This window comes from Tamandua tetradactyla, chromosome 2 (genome assembly GCF_023851605.1).
Source record: "Tamandua tetradactyla isolate mTamTet1 chromosome 2, mTamTet1.pri, whole genome shotgun sequence".
In the NCBI taxonomy this organism is placed as follows: Eukaryota; Metazoa; Chordata; class Mammalia; order Pilosa; family Myrmecophagidae; genus Tamandua; species Tamandua tetradactyla.
In genome coordinates this window covers 1,672,136-1,697,800 of record NC_135328.1, presented here as the reverse complement: position 1 = coordinate 1,697,800, position 25,665 = coordinate 1,672,136, and the positions used below count along the sequence as shown (strand labels likewise).

Sequence of the window (25,665 nt, the reverse complement as noted above, 5' to 3'; positions counted from 1 at the left end):
AAATTATTAAGGGTAACTCAAAAGATAAGAAGAGAGAGACAGAAATAGATCTGATAAATAAAAACCAGAGGATAAGATGATTAGACCAAGAACTGCCTCTACAGTATTAATAACTTTGAATGTATGGATCAAACTCCCCAATCAAAAGACACAGATTGGCAGAATGAATTTAAAAATATGATCCATTGTTGTGCTGTTTATAAGAGAGTCATCTTAGATCCAAGCACACAAATAGGCCGAAAGGGAAAGGATGGAAAAAAAGTAGTAACCAAAAAAAAAGTTAGGGTAACTAAACTAATACTATACGAACTAAAAAAGCTAGGGTAATACTAATATCAGAAAAAACAGACTTTAAATGCAAAAACATTATGAGATAGAGAAGGACACTGTATATTAATAAAAGGGGCAATTCACCAAGAAGAAACAACAATCATAAATATCTATGCCTCTAATCAGGCAAACACTGGCAAAGTTGAAGGGAGTAATAGAGAACTCTACCATAACAGTGGGACACGTCCACAAACCACTCTCTCCAACAGACAGAACATCAAAACAGAGGCTCAATGAAGAGATGGAAAACCTCAATATGGTAAATGAATGAGACCTCGCAGGCACATAGAGAACACTGCACCCAAACAGCAGGATAGACATTCTCCAGGATAGACCATATGCTGGGGTCTAAACAGGTCTTACTAAATTTTAAAAGATTGAAATGATACAAAGCACTTTCTCTGATCTTAAAGCAATAAAGCTGGAAATCAGTAACAGATGGAGAACTGGAAAGTACACAGATATGTGGCGGTTAAACAACATGCTTTTAAACAATCAATGGATCAAAGAAGAAATTGCAAAAGAAATCAGTAAATATCCCAAGATGAATGAAAATGAGAAAACAGTGTACCAAAACTATGGGATGTAGCAAAGGCAGTGCTGAGAGGAAAATTTATAACTCTGAACTCCTACATTAAAAAGGGAGAAAGACTTATCCACCCCCATTTTCAACCCAGCTCCATAAGACGCTCTGGGGCTGCCACACCTGGTTCTCAGTCTGCGCGCCAGCACCCTGCCGACAACGCCACCACCGAGGAGGGCGTGCACTAGTGCATGACACAGAGGCATTCACAGAGGGTCCACGACTGATGCCAGCAAGCATCAGCAGGATGATGGTCAAATGTTAATTGGAGGCTTGAGCTGGGATACGAGCAAGAAAGCTCCATTTGTCGTGATTTGGAGAGGGTGCAGACTGCATAATTAAAACAGATCCAGTCACTGGACGATCAAGAGGATTTGGATTTGTGCTTTTCAAAGACGCTGCGAGTGTTGATAAGGTTTTGGAAGTGAAAGAACACAAACTGGATGGGAAACTGACAGACCCCAAATGGGCAAAGGCTTTCAAAGAGAAAGAAACACACAAAAAGGTTTTTGCGGGTAGATGGAGCCAGGATACTTCTGAAGAGCAAATAAAAAAACATTTTGGAGCATTTGGAGAGATTGAAAATATTGAATTTCCCATAGATACAAAAACAAATGAAAGGAGAAGCTTTTGCTGTATCACATATACAGATGCAGAGCCAGTAAAGAAATTAGTAGAAAGCAGATACCATCTTTCCACCATCAAACTGATGGGAAGTGTGAGATCAAAGCTGCACAACCCAAAGAGGCATATGGACAGCAACAGTAACAAAGGAGGGAGAGGAGCCGCAGCTTCTGGACGAGGTGGTACTGGGGGTCGCGGACGAGGTCAGGACCAAAACTGGAACCAAGGATTTAAATACTGTTATGCTCAAGAATACAGAAATTACAATAGTGCCTGTGGTGGTGGCCAGAATTATAGTGGCCATGGCAGATACAATTGTCCTGGGGATGGCCATGGGAACTATGGATATGGGCAGGGATCTGCAGACCACAGTGGCAGACAGAGCACAGGTGGCAAGGCATCTTGTGGGGGTGACAGTCACCTAAACCATTACCAGCCATACTAAAGGAGGACCTTGGAGAAAACAGGAGGAAATGCTAAAGTAACCCATCTTGCAGGATGTTGTTGAAGATTGGTCTTCTGTGGACCTATGACGATTATTTTGTAAAAGACTTTCTAGTGTACAAGATACAACTGCCCAACTGTACGTAGCTGCCATTTAGTTTTCTTGGTTTTTACTTTGTCCTTTGCTCTCTGTCATATGCCTTGGTGTGCATTTATGCTTAAACAAATTTTACTTGTATGATTTCATGTTAAACCTCAAATAAATGCTTCTTTATGTGATTTTTTAAAAAAAGTGAGTGTATGTGGTAGTTAGATTCAGTTGTCAACTTGGCCAGGTGAAGGCACCTAGTTTTGTTGCTGCAGACATGAGCCAATGGTAGTGAACCTCATCTGTTGATGATTTATATCTGCAGTCAGCTAGGAGGCGTGCCTGCTGCAATGAATGATGTTTGACTTAATTGGCTGGTGCTTAAATGAGAGAGTGCAACGTAGCACAGCAAAAGCAGCTCGGCATTCCTCATTTCAGCACTCGCAGCTCAGCCCAGGCCTTTGGAGATGCAGAAAGAAGTCACCCCGGGGAAAGTTGTTGGAACCCAGGGGCCTGGAGAGAAGACCAGCAGAGATTACCCTGAGCCTTCCCATGTAAGAAAGAACCTCAGATGAAAGTTAGCTGCCTTTCCTCTGAAGAACTAATGAAATAAATCCCCTTTTATTAAAAGCTAATCCATCTCTGGTGTGCTGCATTCCGGCAGCTAGCAAACTAGAACAGATTTGGTACCGGGAGTGGGGTGCTGCTGTGGTTTGCAAATACCTGATATGTTGGAATGGTTTTTTGGATGGCTAAGGGGAAGATTTTGGAGGAACTGTGAAGAGAATGATGGAGAAGTCCGGGAGTGCTTGAAGAGTCTGCTGGTGTAAACAGAACCACTGCCAATCTGGACAAAGGGGGCCACAAAGGGACAAACTGGAGTTTGCAGAGTGAGAACCATGGACGCTCAGGTCTGAAGCCAAGAAACCTCAGCCAGGAGAGTGGATCCACCCATATACATGGAGAGGGTGAGTTTACCCTGAGGACAGAGGATGAGTCTCCCATTTCGTTGCAGTGGAAGAGTTGTGCAGCCTCAGGCCTTGGAGAAGGCAGAGCATGCTCCTTGGGGACTGGGGAGAGCCTGGCTGCCACCACATGGAGGGGTTGAGCGTGTGCCCCGGAAATGGCAAAGAGCCCAGGGGTGACCCTGATGTCTGGAGAGAGCGGAGCTGAGAAAAAGGTGGTCTCCTCAATGTTCCCCGAGGTTGATTTGGAAAGAGGCGGGCCACTGCATAGGCGCTTGGAAAGGGTGGGACTGCCACTTTCTAAAGCCGAAGGATAAATGACTTTCAGGCTTTGAAACCCCACAGCACTTGCCCTGCAGGTTTTACTTCTGTGTTTCTTCCAATTTCTCCCTATGGAAATGAAAATCTGTATCTTGTGACTATCCCTCCTTTGCATATTGGAACCAGACAACTTGTTTTGAGAGTCACAGGTCCACAGCCAGAAAAGAACTTTTTGCACCTTAATACTGTTTAAGGTGATGCATGTAGTTGCCAAATTGACAAGGGGTGGACATGTGGTAGTTAGATTCAGTTGCCAATTTCACCAGGTGAAGGCACTTAGTTTTGTTGTTGCATACATGAACCAATGGTAGTGAACCTCATCTGTTGCTGATTTACATCTACAGTCAGCTAGGAGGAGTGCCTGCTGCAATGAATGATGTTTGACTTAATTGGCTGGTGCTTAAATGAGAGAGCACAACGTAGCACAGCAAAAGCAGCTCGGCATACCTCATCTCAGCACCCGCAGCTCAGCCCAGGCCTTTGGAGATGCAGAAAGGAATCACCCCAGGGAAAGTTGGTGGAACCCAGGGGCCTGGAGAGAAGGCCAGCAGAGATTACCCTGAGTGTTCCCATGTATGAAAGAACCTCCAATGAAAGTTAGCTGCTTTTCCTCTAAAGAACTAACAAAATAACCCCCCTTTTATTAAAAGCCAATCCATCTCTGGTGTGTTGCATTCCGGCAGCTAGCAAACTAGAACAGTGTATTAGTTAGGGTTCTCTAGAGAAACAGAATCAACAGGGAATACTTGCAAATGTAAAATTTATAAAAGTATCTCATGTGACCATGCGAACGCAGAATCCAAAATCCGCAGGGCAGGTTGTGAAGCTGATGATTCCGATGGAGGGTCTGGATGAACTCCATAGGAGAGGCTCACCAGCTGAAAGAGGAATAGAGCTTGTCTCTTCTGAATCCTCCTTAAAAGGCTTCTAGTGATTAGATTAAGCATCACTTATTGCAGAAGACATTCCCCTTTGGCTTATTACAAATGGAATCAGCTGTGGTGCAGCTGACGTGATCATGATCTAATTCTATGAAATGTCCTCATTGCAACAGACAGGCCAGCACTTGCCCAACCAGACAAACAGGTACCACAACTTGGCCAAGTTGACACATGAACTTGACCATGACAGTGAGAAAGAGCTAAAATCAATGACCTAACTGAACAACTGGAAAAACTGGGAAAAGAACTGCAAAATAATCCCAAAGCAAGCAGAAGGAAAGAAATAACAAAGATTAGAGCAGAAATTAATGGAATGGAGAATAAAAAACAATAGAGAGACTCAATAAAACCAAAAGTTGGTTCTTTGAGAAGATCAATATGATTGAAAAACCTTTAGCTAGACTGACAAAGTCGAAAAGAGAGAAGTTGCAAATAAATAAAATCAGAAACAAGAGAAGGGGCATTACCTGGACCCTGAAGAAATAAAGAAGATTATAAGCGGCTCCTATGAACAACTGTATGCCAACAAACTAGACAACTTATGTGAAAGGGACAACTTCCTAGAATCACATGAATAACCTACCCTAATTCAAGAAGAAACAGAAGACCTCAACAAACCAATCACAAGTAAAGGGATTGAATCAGGCATTAAAAAGCTCCCAACAGGAAATTCAGAGAGAGGCAGGACAAGATGGCGGCATAATGAGATGTGGAATTTAGTTCATCCTCCAGAGCAGCTAGTAAATAGCCAAGAACAGGACAAAACAACTGCTGCGGGGACATCAGCGACTGGACACACAGTGTACACCAGTCTGGAACAGGTGGAACAGCTGAGATCCCACACAGAACTGTAAGTCCCTCAAGCCCCAGGGGCTGGTGTCGCTCCCCCACTGGCATGGAAGGCTGGTTCCCTAAGGGGAAAGGAAACAGACTTTATTAGCAGCGATGAACTAGCTAAACCAAGGTCCAATTGTGGAATTAATTAACAAGTTCTGACTACTAAAAACAGAGTAGTTTTATCTCTGAGCATAGATAAACTGAAGTAAACACTAAAAGAACCAGGAGTTTTCACCCCTTCAGAGATGGGGCAGGGCTGACAGAAAATAAAAAAGGGACTTTTTATGTTGGATAGCACAAAAATAAATATTTTTCATATTAGAAATACTAGAAGAGGGCTGGTCCTGAAGAGAAGGGGACACATAGAACCTGGGAACACATACAGCCACGTATCAGCTTGGGCTCTTACTTGGCAAACTTGGGAAGGGGGACAGGTTACAGCTCTGAAAAGGCTTATCTTTTGTTTTAATGTCTTAACAGCTCATTAGATAGAACTGAGAGCACACCCAGGCAAGGATATAATTAAGGCATGTCTGAGAGAAAAAGTAAATAGTTACGTGGATGAGGACAGTTCCCTAAAGGGTGTATCTTCCCCTCAAAAAGGGGGGCAGGACCTAGCTCAAGTAGTGGTCCTCCTTCAGGGAATTCAGGCCTTAGGGCTGGAAAACAGAAGCAATCTGTTGTAGAAGACTACCTACTGTATCAGTTTCATGCCCCTGGCAGGGAGAGGCTGCTGAAATGAAAGGCACCACATCATTTTACCCCAGTGGAAAGCTGTGGGCAGAACGTGTCACATGCTGGCAGGATAAGAAAAGCACAGAGTCTAGAGACTTCATGGAAAAGTCTGATAACCTCCTAGGTCTCACCCTCAAGGACACTTGATACTGGTTACTCTCTCCTCCTGAGATGAGGGCCTGTCTAGTCTGGGAAAATCTGACAGGGTTTGATCATATCTGAGGAGACCATCTTCCTGACAAAAAAAAAAAAAGGCTCCAAATAGGCAGAGCAAGAAACAGAAAAACAAGAACTGAAAAATTCTGGTCAGTTAAACAAAAACTATGCTCGAGGTTTAGTATAAGTTGAATTGAATGCCAAAGAATAGATAGAGAATAAAGCCATCCAGCAAGAAAACCCGAGGTAAAAGAGAGAAAGCAACCTCCAGAATAAACTAATTAAGAAATCAAATGCCTAAATGCCAGCAAAAAAATAACTAGAAAATTATACTAGAAAGTTATAACTAGAAAAATTGAAGATATGGTCCAGTCAAAGGCACAAACCAACACTTCAAATGAAATACAGGAACTGAAACAATTAATTCAGAATTTTAGAACAGACATGCAAAATCTCATCAAAAATCAAATCAATGAGTTGAAGGAGGATATAAAGAAGATATTGGGTGAACATAAAGTACTTCAAAGTTTGAAAAAACAAATTGCAGAACTTATGGGAATGAAAGGCACAATAGAAGAGATGAAAAAAACAATGGAGATTTACAACAATAGAGTTGATGAGGCAGAAGAAAGGATTAGTGAACTAGAGGACAAGATATCTGAAATCCAATGCACAAAAGAAAATATATGGAAAAGAATGGAAAAATATGAGCGGGTCTCAGGGAATTGAGTGACAACATGCAGCACATGAATATACATGTTATAGGTGTCCCAGAGGGAGAAGAGAAGGAAAAAGGAGAAGAAAGACTAATGGAGGAAATAATCACTGAACATTTTCCATCTCTTTTGAAAGAAATAAAATTACAGATCCAAGAAGAGCAGCATACCCAAACAGAATAGATCTGAATAGACCTACTCTAAGACACTTTCTAATCAGATTTTCAAATGTCTAAAACAAAGAGAGAATCCTGAAAGTACAAGAGAAAAGCAATCCAGCAAATACAAGGGAAGCTCAATAAGACTATGTGTGGATTTCTCAGCAGAAACCATGGAGGTAAGAAGGCAGTGGTAATGATATATTTAAGATTCTGGAAGAGAAAAACTGCCAACCAAGAATTCTATACCTAGCAAAACTGTTCTATAAAAAATGAGGGGGACAGTAAAATATTTTCAGACAAACTGTCACTGAAAGAATTTATAAGAGATCAGCAGTACAAGAAATACTAAAGGGAGCACTACAGGCAGATTGGAAAAAACAGGAGAGAGAGGTCTGGAGAACAGTGTAGAAATGAAGACTATCAGTAAAGGTAAAAAGAGAAAAAAAATTAGATATGACACATAAAATCCAAAAGGCAAAATGGTAGAAGAAAGTACTGCCTCTACAGTAAAAACATTAAATGTTAATGGGTTAAATACCCCAATAAAAAGACATAAACTAGTAGAATGAATTTAAAAAACAGGATCCATCTATATGCTATCTATAGAAGACTCACTTTAGACCCAAGGACAAAAGTAGATTGAAAGTAAAAGACTGGAAAAAGATATTTCATGCAAACAACAATTAGAAAAGAGAAGGGGTAGCTATGCTAAAAACCTACAAATAAAGATAAGCCCAAGACTGGATTGCTTCATAGGTGAGTTTTACCAAGCATTCCAAGAAGAATTAATAACATTCCTTCTAAAAAAATTGAAGAAAAGTGAATGCTACCTAACTCATTCTATGAAGCCAACATCACCCTAATTACCAAAGCCTGCTAAAAATACTACCAGAAAACTTCAGAACAGTCTCTCTGAATATGGATGCAAAATCCTCAATAAAATACTTGCAAATAAAATTCAACAACACATCAAAAGAATTATACATCATGACCAAGGGGATTTTGTTCCAGGTATGGTGAGCCAGAGGAAAATCCATTAATGTAACATACCATATTAACAAATTAAAAGGGAAAACTATGTATACGTCACATGATGTAAAGGACTTGTATACAGAAAACTACAAAACATTGCTAAAAGAAATCAAAGACCTGAATAAATAGAAAGACATTCCATGTTCATGGATTGGAAGGCTAAATGTGGTTAAGATGTCAATTCTACACAAATAGATCTACATATTCAACACAATACCAATCAATGTCCCAACACACTTCTTTGCATAAATGGAAAAGCTAGTTATTAATTTTACTTGGAAGGATAAGGGCCTCAAATAGCCAAAAACATCTTGAAAAAAGAAGAACAAAGTAGGAGGTATCATGCTTCCTGAATTTAAATCTATTATAAAGTCACAGTGGTCAAAATAGCATGATACTGGCATAGAGGTAGACATATTGATCAATGTAACTGAGAGTTCAGAAACAGACCTGAAATCTATGGTCAATTTATTTTTGATAAGGATTCCAAGCCCAACTGGGACAGAACAGTCTCTTCAATAAATGGTGTTGAAGAGGACCAGATGTTTCTTTTAGTCTGCCAAAGTTGCCAGAATGCAACACACCAGAGATGGATCAGCTTTTAATAATAATAAAATAATAAAGGGGGATTAAAGTGTGGGAGAATTGCTTATTCTGCTTTCTTCTCCAGCTGTCTCATTTAAGGACTGAGAAGGAGGCAATGTGGGAGTAGTAGATTGCATGACACTTTCAGTGGAAGAGATGGGGGCTTTGGATATGGTGATATCTGCTACAATCTCACTCTGAGGCAAAGATAATTTTTCAACAAGTTTCTGCTGAATGACACTCACGTCTTTCCCACCAGTTGAAATCAGATGACCATCACTGGGTAAAGCTGGCATTGGTGACGTGTTTGCTGCAGGCACTGAACTTATGACTGGATGTCTATATGAAATAAATCAGATAGTGAAAAATGTTTAAATATTAATAATAATAGCCCAGAAAGTTTCATCCTGAAAGATGTAGTAGCATATGTTGAAGTGTGGTCATCCAATGGAACAGAAAATTATTCAAAGACATTTACAAAACAACTTACAGATATGGGGGCAAAGGTTTCAAAAACTTTTAACAAGCAAGTAACTCATGTTGTATTCAAAGATGGATACCAGAGCACTTGGGATAAAGCACAGAAGAAGAAAGGGGTAAAGCTTGTTTCAGTGCTCTGGGTTGAAAAATGCAGAACAGCTGGAGTACATGCCGATGAATCATTATTCCCTGCAGCTAATACGAATGAACAATTACCACACCTAATTAAAAAAAAACGTAAGTGTATGCAGCCCAAAGATTTTATTCCCAAAACACCAGAAAATGATAAAAGACTTCAAAAGAAATTTGAGAAAATGGCTAGAGAGCTACAAAAGCAAAAAACAACGCTAGATAATGATATTCCTGTTCTCGTATTTGAATCTAATGGTTCCTTAATCTATAGTCCTATAAATAAAATTAGTAATAGTCATCACAGTGCAATGGAGAAGAGATTACAGGAGATGCAGGACAAAAGGGAAAATCTTTCCCCTACATCTTCTCAAATGATTGAGAAAGTTCATGATAATCCAGCTGATTCTCTGTATGAAGCACCTTTGAACGTTTCACATGACACATGTAGTTCAGATGAATCCTTTGCGGGTGTTTTACATTCATCTTTTGATGATCTTTGTGCAAACTCAGGATATAGAAATCAGGAATTGAAATTGGGAGGATTCATTAAAGAAGTTAACAATATTTGTATTTCTTCACCTTCATTGAAAATAAATAGTATTCATTCATCAGGAGCTTGCAATTACCTCAATGAGCCTACTCCTCAGAAATCTATGAGTAATCTTTCAGAGGAAAAAGATACTATAAGTGAGGTGGTCATCCCTAACCAAAAGCAGTCTGAAGGGACATCTAAGGAGATATTTGATGAGAAATATAGTTCATCTTCTACTTTATCTACAACAGAAGACCACTCTTTGCTAAATTCAATTCCAAAAAGTTCCTCAGCAAAAAGAAAAAGAATGTCAGAGTGTTTATATTCGTCTTCAAAGGAAAAGTTACCCCCAAAAAAGTACGGTATGAAGTCTACTATGCCAAAATTGAAACTTTTTAAGTTGGCTAACAGCCCACAGTTTATGACCAAGCCTGTTACAGAGACTCTTCAATGTGGGGAGTCCTCATATGATGATTATTTTTCACCTGATAATCTTAAGGAAAGAAATCTTTCTGAATGTCAGTCATCCTCAAGCCCTGTTCAGTTCAATTACAGAAGAAATCTTTCTAAGAATGAGAGAATAAGTGTATTAGAAATGTCTGATTTTTCCAGTATTGGTAAAAAATGCAGATCAGCTAACATTACTGATTTTACAGCAAAAACTAGTCCTAGTCTTGAGAAACCTACAGATGATGAAGGAAATACAACTTTGAGTTATATGACATCTACAGAAATAACTGCAGCTGAAGAAACTCCAGTATATTGTAGACAAGCTAATTTTCAGAAAAGAAAAGACACATACCTAGGTGGATATAACTTTTCTTGTATCGTCGATGAACTTGTTCATCAGAAAGAATGCCTAGGGAAAGAACATCATGGTACCCTAACTCCTTTGAAAGGAAGCACTCGAGAAAATAAAGAATTGATTGAAGTTAAAAGCATGCAGAAAGAAGATAACACGTCTGAAGATGGAATACAAAATGATAATAAGCTAAATTTTGTAGATTATAATGAGGGAAAACCCACAGAAGAAAGGCAAAACGTACCTAAAAGATGTAGTGAAAGTGTTAAAACTGGACGAACAAGCCATGATGTTTTAGATAGCTATGAATGCTTTAAGGAAATAGTCAAACCTCATGAGGAATTACGGAAAAGAGGAAAAGTCAAAAAGCCAACAAGAACATTAGTCATGACAAGCATGCCATCTGAAAAGCAGAATGTCATCATGCAAGTTGTGAATAAATTGAAAGGCTTTTCATTTTCCTGGGACGTGTGTAAAACTACTACTCATGTGGTCACAGGGAAGCCTCTTCGAACACTGAATGTGCTTCTGGGAATTGCACGTGGTTGCTGGATTCTTTCTTATGAATGGGTACTATGGTCTTTGGAAATGGGTCACTGGATTTCTGAAGAGCCGTTTGAACTTTCTACCTACTTTCCTGCAGCTCCAGTCTGCCGGCTGGAGTGTCATTTATCGGCGGGGCAATACCGGGGAAACCTCTTTGCCGGCCAGCCAGTAATGTTCATCAGTCCAGCCAGCAAGCCCCCTAGTGCCAAGCTACGGGAACTAGTCCAGCTCTGTGGAGGACAAATCACCCAAGTTCCTCGTCAAGCCAGCATCTTCATTGGTCCCTACCGAGGAAAGAGGAAAGCAACGATCAAATTCAATCACTCAGCACAAGGTCTTTCCTTCTGAAAAGTACCTATTGCTGCAATGATGAAGACATCACTTCAACATATAGCTATTTCATACAGCTTGCAAAGTTGTCTTTTGGACATGAGAAACCTAAGAAAGATATCTGTGAAGAGAGAAAACTGACATGTAAAAAATTAACTTTTTATATCATCATATGTTTGCATTGTATATATTGTGGCTTCTAAAGAAAGAAATTCCTCTCTAAATCACTAAATATTTAATCCAGAGAAGCTTTGGACAGCCCGATTTGGAGGTTTTTTTATATGTCAGTCTTTGTATCTTAGTAATGATCATATTTAAAATGTCCCAGAACTTTTGTCCGTAAAGCAACATACTGTTAAAGAATAGAAATTAATTTACATTCCTGTATTATTGAGAACAAAGACCTAAGTTTCTTGACTTAGACTTAAAGATCATTATTAACTTCTATATACTAAGTATGAGGGACATTATCAGTTAATAATGTCACTTTTTATATAACAGATATTTTCAAAATAATTAATAAAGACAATTGTGGGAAAAAAATAATAATGATAAAAGGGGGGTTATTTAGATTAAAAAAATTATAGTTCTTCAGAGGAAAGACAGCTAACTTCCATCTGGGGTTCTCTGTTACACCGGAAGGCACACGGTGCTGTCTGCTGGTCTCTCCTGGCTTCTGGGTTCCAACGGCCTTCTAGGGGCCGTTCCTTTCTGCATCTCCAAACATCTGGGCTGAGCTAGGAGTGCCCAGATGAGGGGTGCTGAGCTGCCAGGGCTGTGCTGAGCGCTCTTCTGCTCCCTCTCTTTAAGCCTCCAGCTAATTAAATTGACCGTCGCTCATTGCAGAAGGCGCTCCCCTCAGCCCAGTGCAGATGCAATCAGCCACAGGTGCGTTCCACACGCTGATGATTCAAGTCCACCCAACAGACCTAGGCACCCTCACCTGGCCAGGTTGACACCTGAACCTACCTACCACAATAGTCATAACCAAAAAATGAAAGGGCATCCTTATCTCACACCCTATACAAAAATTCACTCAAAATGGATCAAAGACCTAAATATAAGAGCCAGTACCATAAAATGTAGGGAGACATCTTCAAGATCGAGTGATAGGCGGTAGTTTCCTAGGCTTTACACCAAAGCAGAAGCAACAAAAGATAAGCAGGCCTACCTCAGCCTGGCCACACTCACAGCTCCGTGCCGGCCGCCGGACCTCGGGGCTCAGGCAAGTTCCAAACTGCGGGGCGCCGTCTCCTTGCTGCACCTGGCATCTCCTTCGGGGTCAGAGGCAGAGGCCAGGCAGGAGCGGGAGCTGCCCGCAGCCTGTCCCAGCGCCGCCCTGTGCGTCCCGAGGGGCGCCGGCCCTGCTCTGCTCCGCGCACCGCCGGGGTTGGGGGGGGTGGGCAGCACCTGGGCGCAGGGTGCCGGCCGCAGGGGAGCTGCCGCCCCAGAAGCTGCTCTGCCTGCGGCGCTACCGCTAGTCCCGACCAGCCCAGGAGGCCCCCTAAACGTCTACAGGGGGAGGCCTTCTCAAAATCAACTTTACTTGCACAGAAATTGGGAAATTCTCCAAGAGTTTTTCTTTTTTTGCCGGGTACGATGCTATCCTAGCAGCTCGCATCCAGGACAAAGCTAAACCTGGCTGCCGGCGGCTAACCTGACATCCCGGCAGGTTTCAGGCAGGTGCGGGGGGCCGGGGAGAACCCAACGCGCCTGTGCCAGGCCGCGGGGGCGGGTCTGGCTGGAGGGTGCTGAGGGGCACCCCGCCCCCGTGGGGCCCAATGTCAAGATAGTAAACTCTTCGCGAAGGTCACACGTTTTGAGCTTCCTTCTCTTCCCCCAACTAAACAGTGGAGAATTGCGGAAGGTCGGAACAAAAGTGCATGGACTTATTTGAGCAGATGGCTGTGAGTCGGCGAGTTGGTGACTGGGCGGCGCTGAGGGCGGAGTAAGTACTGGCCCGGTAGGAACCTGTCTCAGAGGGCGTGGGGCAGTCCACCATCCCACGCAGGCGCCCTGCGCAGCCGCGTCTGCCCCACACCCGCCCACCCCAGGAACAGCCGGCCGAGAGCCCACGGCCTGCTGAGGGGCCTCCACGCAAGAACAGGACCCAGGGGCCCGACTCCATCTCTGCGTGCCGCGCCCGCGCTGCCTCTGAATCCGCATGCCGGGTGTATCCTCATGGAAAGCAGCGTGAGCTCGTGGGGACCCCGCAGCAGGAGGGGTGCAGGGCCCCTCGGCCCCTGCCCTGGGCCCTGCTGCAGGGCGGCGTCCAGCACCCTCTCTCCGAGCAGCGGGTCTCCGGGCTGGCCGAAGGCACAGAAAACACCTGTGCGTTTGTGTCTCGCGGCTGGGCACCCTGTGGGACAACACTCGTGTTTTCCACCAGTTCTGTTGCTGCCAGCAGGACTGGCTTGCCTTACCAGGGGCAGAATGCTTTTCGCAGTGGGTTTTCCATTGCGCAATGAGGTGTAGTGTTTTACGTCGAGGAACAGGGATGCTGTCTTTAACACAGTGGAATAAGAACAAAGAGGGTGAGGAGGGAAGGCAACGACTGGTCAGAGAAACCATCTGGAACCACATCTGATGAGGGTCTGATATCTAGTATGTATAAAGAAGTCTTACAGCTCAAAAATTATAAAACTAAAGCCCAATTTAAAAATGGGCAAAAGACAGGAGTAGACATTGCTCCAGAGGGGAAATACAAATGGCTAAAAAGCACTCGAAAAGATGCTCAGCTTCACTATTAGGGAAGTGCAAGTCAAAACCACAATGAGATATCACACCCTACTAGAATGGCTCCTAGTAAACAAACAGGAAACTGCAAATGTTGGAGAGGATGTGGAGAAACTGGGACACTTATGCACTGCTGGTGGGAATGTAGAATGGGGCAGCCGCTGGGGAAGACGGTTGGGTGCTTCCTCAGGAAGCCAAGTACAGAGTTGCCTCATGACTCGCAATCCTGCTACTGGGATATCTCCAGAAGGTCTGAAAGCAGGGCTCAGACATCTGCACACCCCTGTTCACAGCAGCATTATTCATGTTTGCTGGAAGGTGGAAACAACCCAAGTGTCCATCCACAGAGGAATGGATAAACAGAATGTGGTATATACATACAGTGGAATAGTATTTAGCAGTAAGAAGGAATGATGTCCTGAAGCACCTGACAACTTAGATGAACCTTAAGGACATTATATTGAGTGAAATAAAGCAGACACAAAAGGACAAATATTATATGACCTCACTCATATGAACTAATTATAATGTGTAAACTCATAGACACAAATATAGAATATAGGCTACCAGGATATAGAATGAGGCTGAGAAATGGGAAGTGGCTGCTTAATCTGTGCAAAATGTTTGGCTCAGGTGAACGTGAGCATTTGGAGATGGACACAGTTGATGGCAGCACGTTATTGTGAGAATGACGGTGTTATGGTGTGTGAGTGCGGTGGAAGGGAAGTTGAGGCAGGTGTGTCACCAGAAGGAAAGCTGGAGGTTAAAACTTGGGAACATATAACACGGTGAATCTTGTAGTGGGCAATGTCTGTGGTTAACTGTGCAAATATAAAAAAGTTATTTCGTGCTCTAGAGCAAATGTGCACTATCACAAGGGGTTAATATTAGAGGGTCTATGGAAGAAATGCACCTACAGCAAATTATGGACTATAGCGCAGTTAATGTTCTTACATCAATAGTAAAAAATGTACCATACCAATACTCTGAGTCAATATTAGGGGAGAAGTATGGGGTACGGGGGAAATCGGTTTTCTTATTCTTATTTCTTTTATGGAATAATAGAAATGTAAATTTGATCATGGGGAAGTATGCATAACTAAGTGATGATACTGCTGGCCAGTGATTGTACACTTCAGGTGGTTTCTATGGTGTGTGAATGTATTGCAAAAAAACTGCATTTATAAAACACACCAATAGGGACCTCTGGGAAGATGGTAAAAATAGGATAGGTCCAGGTCACCCCTGCTGCAAAGAACAGCTAGGGAAGGGACAGAAGAAAGACCGAGAGAGCGATTCCAGGCTGTAGGTGACCTGGGAGGGCCTCTACACCACACAAGGAGGCCCTGGTTGCAAAAGCTGAAGAGGTGGGGAGCAGAGACCTGGACAGCACCCTAGCGCCCATTCCCAGGGGGAGGCCCGGAGCCTCAGGAATGCACCGACAGGGAGACGCACTAGGAATTGAGCCAGGCCGGTTCCCTGAGCCTGCTACCCTCATTCACGCAGCCCGGCCACCCGTGACTCCCCTGCCCCACAACGCAACTGAACCCCATCACCCACCCCCACCGCGCTCTCAACAGCCCTGCCCCCGCCCCGCTCCCTGCCTCGCGCAGCCTGTCCCAGCCCAGCCCGTCTCTCCCGTGCAGCCGTCCAGCGTCCAGTCTCGCCCGCACCTCCTGAGACCCGCGTACCTGTGTCTAACCCCTTGACCCCCACCCCCCCACCGTGCCCCCTGCAGGAACTCACCTTCATGCCCAGGCCACACCCACACCCAGCGCATAGAGTCGCTCAACCCGACCAGCGCCGTACCTGAGCTCTTTGCTCATGCCCGTCAGCACTCCCCACCCCAGGACGCGTGCACGCTCCCACTCACACCACGCCTCCTCAGCTCTAGGTAATCGCTGACCTGTGCACCGCGGCCACACCCGCCCTCAGTCCTCTCAGGCACAATCCCACCCTGCTGCCTCTGAGCTCTGTGCACGTGAACACCAGCGCCCCACCCGCAGACCCTCGCACACCAGGACCCTGCCCCCCAGAACCATGCACCAGCACAGCCACATCCTCCCTGCTGGCACGTATGTGTCCATGCATGGACCTCTTGACCCCTGCACCCCACCATCCTGCCCCGCACACGGGTATACCCTTGCCCCACCCCACGGCACACGTGCCTTTCTCCCCCACCTGGCAGGTGCTCTTGGGCCCATCTGTGCCATACAGCCTCTGCCCTGCACAAGCAGGCACCCCTACCCCACCCCACCCCTGCACCTGCAGACCTGTGCAAGAGCCCCACCCACCCAATATCACCTACACCTGACACACACTCCACACCCTCCATCACCTGTGTCCCACCTGTACACACTCACGCAGTGGAATCCCAGCCCCCTGGACCACACACACCCATGCCCTAACCCCACTTTGCCCCAACATCTGTGCCCTGTACCCCATACCCTGACACACGCAACCCACACGCTTCCCGTGCCCACCACATCCTGCCTACGTCCCAGTGCCAACACATCTGCTCAACTCCCCACCCACCTCCTGCCGCACCCACCTCTGTGTCCTCCATGCCACACCCTGTTTCTGCACTCCAGGGCCTTCCTGAACTGTCCCTCACCCCTATGGCCCCCGCACCACATGTCCACAGTCCCACAACCCACACCCCACGCTCACAGGCATCAGCATCAAGTCCCAGACCCATGCCTACACCTGCACTGCAATCCACCATTACATCCTGGGCCCCTCCCCATGCCCCACATCCTGTGCCATCCCCATCCTGCAAATACAAAGCCTTAACTACTGAAGGAAATCAACACCCAAAGTAAACCTATCAATGTTTACATGCCGTAAAGACAGCAGAAGATAGGATCATATGATGCAAACGGATACAGCCCAGTCTAATGACCAAATTAAAACACTGAGGAGCAACTAATCAAAGATGTTCATACAACTCTACTAAATAAAATCAATGGGATGGCTAGTGACATAAAGGAGATCAAGAAGACACTAGAAGAGCATAAAGAGGAATTTGAAAGAATAAATAGAAAAATACCAGTTATCACAGAGATTAAAGATGCTGCAGACCAAATAAAAATATACTAGAGATGCACAACAGCAGATTTCAAGTGACAGAAGAAAGAATAAATGAAATTAGACAATAGAACAAGTGATTTTAAACACACAAAAGAGCAAATGGCAAAAAAGATAGAAAAAAATTGAATAGGATCGCAGGGAAATGATGGACAAAGCAAAGTGCAAAAATATAAGAAGCATCAGTGTCCCAGAAGGAGAAGAGAAGAGTAAAGGGCGAGGAAGATCAGTGGAGAATATAATGGGGGAAAACTGCCCAATCCTTTTAAAAGACATGAATGTGCAAATCAAAGAAGCCCAACGAACTCCAAACAGAATAAATCCAAATAGGCCTTTCCCAAGACACATACTAACCAGTCTGTCAAATGTTGAAGAGAAGCAGAAAATCCTGACAGCAGCAAGAAGAAAACAATCTACTACATACAAAGGAGACCAGATAAGACTGAGCTCAGACTACTCACCTGGCACCCTGGAGGTGAGAAGGCAGTAGTATGATATATTTAAGATCCTGAAAGAGAAAGACTTCCAGCCAAGAATTCTGTACCCAGTCAAATTGTCCTTCAAAGCTGAGGGAGAGATTAAAATTTTCACAGATAAACAAAGGCTGAGAGAATATGTCAACAAGAGACAAGCTCTACAGGAAATACTAAAGGGAGTTCTGCCAGCTGAATAAAAAAAACAAGAGAGGGACGTGTGGAGGAGGTCACAGAATTGAAGAGTACCAGTAAGGGTAACTTAAAGGATAAAAAGAGAAAGAGGGGAAAGAACATATAAATCTGAGAAATAAAATCCAAAAGATAAGATGGTGGATTCAATAAGTGCCTTTATAGTAATAACTTTGAATGTTAACTGACTAAACGTACCAATTAAAAGATACAAATCGGCAGAATGGATTAATAAATATTACCCAGCTATACGCTGCTTAGAAGATACTTATCTTAGACCCAAGGATACAAATAAGTTGAAAGTGGAAGGATGGAAAAAAATGTTTCATGCAAGCTGGAACCAAAAGAAAGCAGGAGTAGCTATACTAATATTAGACAAAATAGAGTTTAAATATAAAAACATCATAAGAGACAAAAAAGGACACTATATGTTAGTAAAAGGGACAATTCACTACGAAGAAATAACAATCATAAATGTTTATGCTCCCAATCAAGGAGCTCCAAAGTACCTGAGACAGACATTGGCAAAACTGAAGGGAGTGGTAGATGTCTCAACAATAATAGTAGGAGACCTCAATACACCACTCTCAGAACAACCAGACAGGATCAACAAGGAAATAGACAAGTTAAACAGTTCGATAAATGGATTAGACCTGACAGACATATATAGGTCATTACACCCCAAAGCACCAGGATATATATCCTTCTCTAGTGCTCATAGAACATTCTCCAGGATAGATTATATGCTGAGGCACAAAGCAGGTCTTTATAAACTTAAAAACATTGAAATTATTCAAAGCATTTTCTCTGATTACAATGGAGTGAAGCTAGAAATAATAACCACCAAAGAACAAGAACTTTTTACAAATATATGAGATTAAATAACACAGTCTTAAACAATGAGTGGGTCAAAGAAGAAATTGCTAGAGAAGTCAGTTGCTATCTGAAGACAAATGAAAATGAGAATACAACATATCAGACTTCTGGGATGTTGCAAAAGGTGTACTGAGAGGAAATTTATTGCTCTAAATGCCTATACTGAAAAAGAAAAGGGGTGCAAGGGTAGTTCAGTGGTAGAATTCTCACCCATCTTGCAGAAAACCCTTGTTTGATTCCTGGCCCATGCACTTCCCAAACAAACAAACAAGCAGACAAACAGATGAAAACCAAACAAATAAAAATTCAACAAATGGTGCTGCAATAAGGGGATACTTTCATGGAAAATGATTGAAATGTGACCCCTGCCATACAGCATACAAAATCAGTAGAAGAAAAAGAGGAGGGGCGGGGGGGAAGAGGAAGAAGGAGGAGGAGGGGGAGGGAGGAGGGGGAGGGAGAGCAAAAATTGAGGGCTTAACTGCTCACCTGGAAGAACTACAGAACGAACAGCAAAACAAAAGCAAATGAAAGAGAAATAACAAAGATTAAAGCAAAAATAAATGAATGGGAGAACAAAAGAACAATAGAAAGAATCAATAAAACCAAAAGTTGGTTCTTTGAAAAAATCAATAAAATTGATGACCCTTAACAAGGCTGACAAAAAAAGAGATGCAAATAAACAAAACTAGAAATGAGAAGGGGGTTATTATCACAGACCCTGAGAATGAACATCTTCATGTGCTTTGTAGCCATCTGTATTTGCTTTTCAGAAAAGTGTCTATACATATCTCTAGGCCATTTTATAATTGGGCTGTTTGTTCTTTTGTTGTTGAGTTGTATGATTTTTTATGCATACAAGATATCACATCTTTATCCAATGTGTGATTTCCAAATATTTTCTCCCATTAAGTTGGCTGCCTCTTCACCTTTTGGGCAAAGTATTTTGAGTTATAAAATTATTTTATTTTAAGGAGTTCCATTTATTGATTTTGTGTTGTTGTTGTCTGTGCTTTGGGTGTAAAGTTTAGGAAGCTACCTACTATTTCTAAGTCTTGAAGATGTTTCCCTACATTTTCTTCTAGGAGCTTTATGGTACTGGTTCTTAGATTTAGATGTTTGATCCAATTTGAGTTAATTTTTGTATAGGACGTAAAGTAATGGTCCTCTTTCATTCTTCTCGCTATTGATATCCAGTTTTCCCATTTAGTCACTATCATTGTACACTCTAGGCATTCCTAGATTATACCATCTCAGTCTTTATAGTCTATCTTTCTGATTTCATTTGTGCCCCCAGCCCTCCTCCCTTTATCATTCTCACATTCAGCTTCATTCAGTGTTTTAACATAATTGTATTACAGTTAGATGGTATTGTGCTGTCCATTTCTGAGTTTTTACATTCAGTCCTGTTGCATGATCTGTATCCCTTAGCTCCAATTACCCAATATCTTACCCTATTTCTATCTCCTGATGGTCTCTGTTACCAAGGAAATTCTCCAAGTTTATGCACTAGTGTCTGTTCATATCAGTGAGACCATACAGTATTTGTCCTTTTGTTTCTGGCTAATCTCACTCAGCATAATGTCCTTAATGTCCATCCATGTTGTTACATGCTTCATAACTTTATTCTGTCTTACAGCTGCATAATATTCCATCGTATGTATATGCCACAGTTCGTTTAGCCACTCGTCTGTTGATGACTGTAAGAAAGTTATTGCCTGTATTTCAGAACTTCACCTATCCTTGAAACCAAAGGAAGAAAGTTTTATTATGTCCAGAACCTAAATTTTCTTGTAGCACATAATCTAGCTCAACCTGTCTGGATAGATCATTTAAACAATCCAAACAAAGGGAGCCCAGAATAAGAAAGGGAGCCTTTAATTCTGTAGAGCTCAATGTAATACCTGGACACATCCCAGGGTATACTGAGCAGATAACCAAAAAGTATCGGCAAAGTCTCTTGAGGGATGAGAGAAAACTTGCGGAACTATTAAACTTTACCATCAGGGAATCCTCAGATACTGTGCCAAATATTAGGGACACCCAAATCAATAGGCCAAGCCCTCGATCATGAGGCTCACTCTTGTAAAGCTTATGTAGGTAGCGGAGAAGCTTAGCCTACCTACAGGCATGCCTAAGAGTTACTTCTGGAGGACCTCTGGTGTTGCTCAGAGGTGGCCTCAGTCTCTCTAAGCCCAACTCTGCAAGGGAAATCATTGCCGTCCCTGCTACATGGGATATGACATCCATGGTGAAAGTCTCCCTGGCGATGTGAAAGATGATTCCCAGGGATGAGTCCAGACCTGGCACCGTGTAACAAGTAAGATATCTGTGGCAGAGAGAGTTCAAATAGAGTCAAGAGGCTACTCTGGAGGTCACTCTTATGCAAGTTTCAGTTAGACACTGCTACCTATTATAACTTGCCAACCCCCGACCAAAACCTTTCCTGCCAATCTCATAATTAACACTAACCTAGAGGTGTTATATATCAGGTTCTACAAAGGTTCCAGGCACTAGGGTAACTCTCTAAAACCTACAACCTCCAGATGGGTCCCTGGACCAGATAAGTCCTGAAATGCAGAGGGCCCAGCCTCTCCAGAACATCAGATAGTTAGTTCCATAACCCTATCCCATATTATTGACAACCCCTTCCAATGTGAAAAATTTAGAATGGACATAGCTCAAATACCCCTAAAGAGGGGGAGAAAATCAAAGGTGATGGTGGAGTTATACAGACAAGGTTGGGTTTAACAAGGGAGTATGAGTGCTGAATCATTATACTGATATTTCTTTTAGCCTTCAGTGCCTTAGAGCAGCTGGAAATAAAAACCTAAAATTGTGGAATTGTGACCCATATCAAACTCTGAAATCTGTTCTACAACTAATTGTTGTGATGTACTTGAAATCTATTGCTTTTTTGTATGTGTTATTTAAAGAGAAGGAGGAGCATAACAGAGAAGACAGGGTTTAACAAATGAGTATGACTTCTAAATCATTATATTGATATTTCTGTTGGTCTCCAGTATCTTGGAGCAGCTAGAAGAAAAAAGAAAAAAAATCATGGAACTGTAACCCATACCAAACTTTAAAATCTGTTCTATAAGTACTTGTTATAATGTATTTGGAAATTTATTGCTTTTTGTATATCTGTCATATTTCACAACTTAAAAAAAAGTTGGAAAAAAAACCCCTCAATCTTAGTAAGAAACAGGAGGTATCATTCTGGACCTATCAAATTAGCAAATCTTTGAAAATGTTAAGATCTGGGGTAGGTAAGGGTCAGGAAAACGCACATACACCTATGGCAGTAGGGCAGAGACCCAAAGCAACCTGTCTGTAGAGTAATCTGGCAATATGGCAAAACGAAAAAGAGTTACACTAAGCTTTCCCCTGTAACCCTATTTTTGGAATTTATCCTTAGAAAATGAGTCGAGATAAATATATCAGTGTTCAGTGATATTTCTATAATGTTATTTATAATAGTAATACACTGGAAACAAATGAAAATGTTCGAAACATAATGGTTTAGTTCATTCATAGGATGTGGAATGGGGCATTCATAAGACAGAAAACTGCAGACGTATGCATAACACACAACAGGTATATACCGCTCAGCATTCAGGCACGAACGGTTTGCCATATCCTGAAATATTTCTTGGAAACATGATTTTAACGGCCACCGAGCATTCCATGTAGGATTGGGGAAAATACTGGGTAGTAGAATTTTGCATGCTGATTCTCTTTTTCAGATATTTCTGCACCTTACAAACTTTTGACAATGAGCATATATTACTTTTATAATCAGAGAAATAAAACAATAACCAACTCAAGACATTTATATGGACAGAAAGAGGAATGAAAGTAAAGAAATGCAGCCTTGAGGGAGGAGAAATGGCCAGCGAGGCCACATGCCCTGCAGCGCCCTCATTCAGCAGGCGATGAGCCCCAAGCCCAGGAGAAGAGACTGCCCAGGGTGCAGCCCAGCACCAGGAACCCGTCGCCCCACTAAGCCATCTTTATGGGCCCAGATGGGATTCACGGCCTGACAGATGTGGTTTCTTAAGGATGGGATCCGGTAAACTGCTATGCTAAAAATACGGCAGATCCTTTACTTTCTTCTTGAAAGCCTCACGGGTAGTATGATGCAATCAAAGCCCTAAAAACAAAAATATGATTAACTGGAGTCCACATACATCATTATTAGGCCTTAAGATGACCCCTTTCGACCTTGCTGCATTGTTTATGAGCCTGCTGGTAAGTTACTCATTTTGTATATCCAGAGAGCCTCACTACAAAACTCTGAAACTATGAGGTGCCCAATGGGGCCTTTTGCTTTGGTTTGTGGTGCTTTGTCTCAAAGAACTAATTTTAATAGTTAACATTTTTTAAAAATTACATAGAAATAGAAACAAAAAACCAGCATCTCCTGCCGCTCCTTTCCCTGTTTCTTCCTGGTCTTCCACAGTCACCAAAAGAAGTGATCAGAAGAAGCCACGTTCTCCTTCGTGAGATATTCCTAGATAATACACGTGCGCTGTTATTCCATAATTACCCTACTGCAGACGCTATCTTTGCCTTCCTGTTTTGTGACATGGAGATTTAGCACACATCCACTTTTGCTTTCCCTTCCCCTATGCTCCTAGTATAATTATGCCACATTTTTTTCAGTATTTATATATGATCTGTATCAGGTAGATATGTTCACTGTAGAGTTAAGTAGGGAGCTTTTTTCCTTGGAGTAAATTGTTGCTCTTTTACAAAAACATAGCTACGTACCTGTCCTTACACTCTTCCCATGTGCCATATGTGCTGTGCAAACTCAGTCCGCATCCGCACATTTGCAGGTTTACTGATCTCTACTGGGCCTCCTGCCTTCCTGTTTGGCACTGGCTTGTTTGCCTCCTCGACCTGTGCACAGCTGTCACCTCCACCCTTTCCTGCAACGCTCCCGAGTCCATGTGCAGTGTCCTTTGTCCTCCAGGCTGCGGTTTACCTCCTTGTTTTCCTCCAGGAGCACTCAAGGGAAGGGCAGAGAAGGCAAAGGTCCCACGTCTGTAAGTGCCTCTTGGTTGACTGAAGGTCCAGGTGAGTGTGGAGTTCCAGGCTGCAAGTCCCGTTCCCTCTACAGGTGGGCACTTATTTCCTTCAGCCTCCTCGGGTTCCTGGGAAGGTCTCATGCCACACTGGCTTCCACCCCTACACATGTGTAATTTACACTTTTAACAGTCGCCTGTAAATAAAGTAAAAAGGAACAGGTGAGATTTATTTTCATGTTTTATTTAATCTAATTTATTAAAAATTCTCATTTCACTTATTTTTGTAGTGGAGAAGCTTAGCCTACCTATAATTATTCCTAAGAGTTACCTCCAGAGAACCTCTTTTGTTGATGCTTAGATGTGGCCTCTCTGTCTCTCTCTCTCTGAGCCCAGCTCTGCAAGTGAAATTGTTGCCCTCCCCCTACGTGGGACATGACTGTCACAGGTGTTAGTCTCCTGGCAACATAGATACGACTCCCAGGGGAGCCTGTCCCTGGCACAGTGGGATCAACAATCACTTCCTGATCAAAAGGGGGAAAAGAAGTGTGAAAAATAAGTACAAGTGGCCAAGAGAGTTCACATAGAGTTAGGAGGTGAGTCTCCTGTGCAAGCTTCCACTGCCAAACCCCAACCACCATCATCCCTGTCAACGCTGAAGAGCACCCAGGGTTCTCTCTGAGATCCTATAAAGCTGCACACACTAAGTTCACTTTCCAGAAACCTAAAGCCTTCAGACGGTTTCTAGGCTAGAGAAGTCCTGAAACCCAGAGGTGCCAGCCTCTCCAAGAACATCAGCCAGCTCCATCCCCCATACCATATCGTTGATGCCCCTTTTTAAGATGAGAAAAGTTAGACTATGCGTAATTCAAATATCCTACAGATTGGGAGAAGAATCAGAGATGAAGGAGGAGTTGTGACAGAGAAGTTAGGATTTTAAAAATGAGTGTAACTACTGAATCATTACATTGATTTTCTTTTTAAGTCTCCAGTGTCTTGGAGCAGCTAGAAGGAAACCCCTGAAATTGTGGATCTGTAACCCATACCAAACCTTGAAATCTGCTCGGTAACTAATCGTTAAAATGAACTTTGAAATTTATTGCTTTATTGTAGGTGTGTTATATTTCACAATAGAAAATGTTTTAAAATGAGTTACAGAATCTTTTTAAAATTATCATTTCAGCATGCGATCAAGATAAAAATAATTGATGATATATTTTACTTTCTTCTTTATGCACTAGACCTTCGAGATCCAATGTGCATTCTGCACATAAAGCACAGCTCGACTCAGATCAGGTCAGCAGCTGCCCATGGCTACCAACTTGGACAGTGAGGACCTTCAGACTTACAGGGTTTTCTCTGGGTCCTTGACATATAGAGTTTCAGGCCGATATATGCCTCCGAGGGGGTCCTGTCTTCTGCTGAGCCGTTTCAATCTGGGGATTCATAGGACTTTCCTTGTATTATTATTACTATTTGGCAATTTCCTCCCCACCTTTCCTCCTTTCTCTTTCTGAAACCACCTTTTGATTCTCTAAAGTAATTATCCTTTCTCTGCTATTTTCTATTTTTCTTTCTTTCTTTAATGTTACATCCCAACCCTCATTTGATGTTTTTAGTTCAGCTACCATCATTTTAAGCTTCCTGCTTTTCTTTTGTCATAACTCCCTGTTATTTTAGTATCTTCTTTTATCTGTCTGAGACTATTAATAACCAATTTTAAAAGTCTTGCCCGCCTCTTTGTTATTTCTGTTCCCCTCATCCTGCATTCCCGGCGTTTGTGTGTTCTGGCCTGTGTACCATGCGGGAGAGGACGCCGGCGGCCTGCTCCCATCCCACAAGGGCGATGCTGGACGCTCGGCGGGCAGCCGGGGCCTGGCCAGGACTTGGGGGGCTTCTCTGGCTATCTCTGGAGGATAACCAAGTGG

The 25,665-nt window shown here is 42.7% G+C and overlaps 1 protein-coding gene, 2 long non-coding RNA genes and 1 pseudogene across 4 annotated transcripts in view; 3 read left to right on the top strand and 1 right to left on the bottom strand.

Moving 5' to 3' along the window:
• Window positions 1-1,681, top strand: part of LOC143655346 (heterogeneous nuclear ribonucleoprotein D-like pseudogene) — a 37,436-nt pseudogene extending 35,755 nt beyond the window's left edge.
• Window positions 1,682-3,977: 2,296 nt separating this feature from the next.
• The window catches only part of LOC143665215 (uncharacterized), a 59,308-nt gene continuing 37,620 nt past the window's right edge, over window positions 3,978-25,665 (bottom strand). Inside the window, exons 4-6 of one of the 2 annotated variants that reach the window (XR_013166789.1) lie at window positions 23,481-23,934; window positions 8,764-8,857; window positions 3,978-4,233 (exon numbers count right to left, since the gene is read on the bottom strand). This is a non-coding gene — a long non-coding RNA (uncharacterized LOC143665215). Of the gene's footprint in view, window positions 4,234-8,763; window positions 8,858-19,333; window positions 22,861-23,480; window positions 23,935-25,665 lie in introns of those variants that run through there. The other variant, XR_013166788.1, reaches the window with a different exon arrangement.
• Window positions 8,914-16,390, top strand: LOC143664886 (microcephalin-like). The gene is made up of 7 exons (XM_077138316.1): window positions 8,914-11,344; window positions 12,534-12,739; window positions 13,395-13,671; window positions 15,583-15,763; window positions 15,815-15,970; window positions 16,083-16,151; window positions 16,348-16,390. Exons 1-7 carry the CDS (start codon window positions 9,013-9,015, stop codon window positions 16,388-16,390), a joined length of 3,264 nt encoding a protein of 1,087 aa, XP_076994431.1. The 5' UTR covers window positions 8,914-9,012.
• LOC143665226 (uncharacterized) lies at window positions 23,638-25,463 on the top strand. Its single transcript, XR_013166790.1, has 3 exons — window positions 23,638-24,333; window positions 24,723-24,803; window positions 24,979-25,463. It is a non-coding gene; the product is annotated as an uncharacterized LOC143665226 (long non-coding RNA).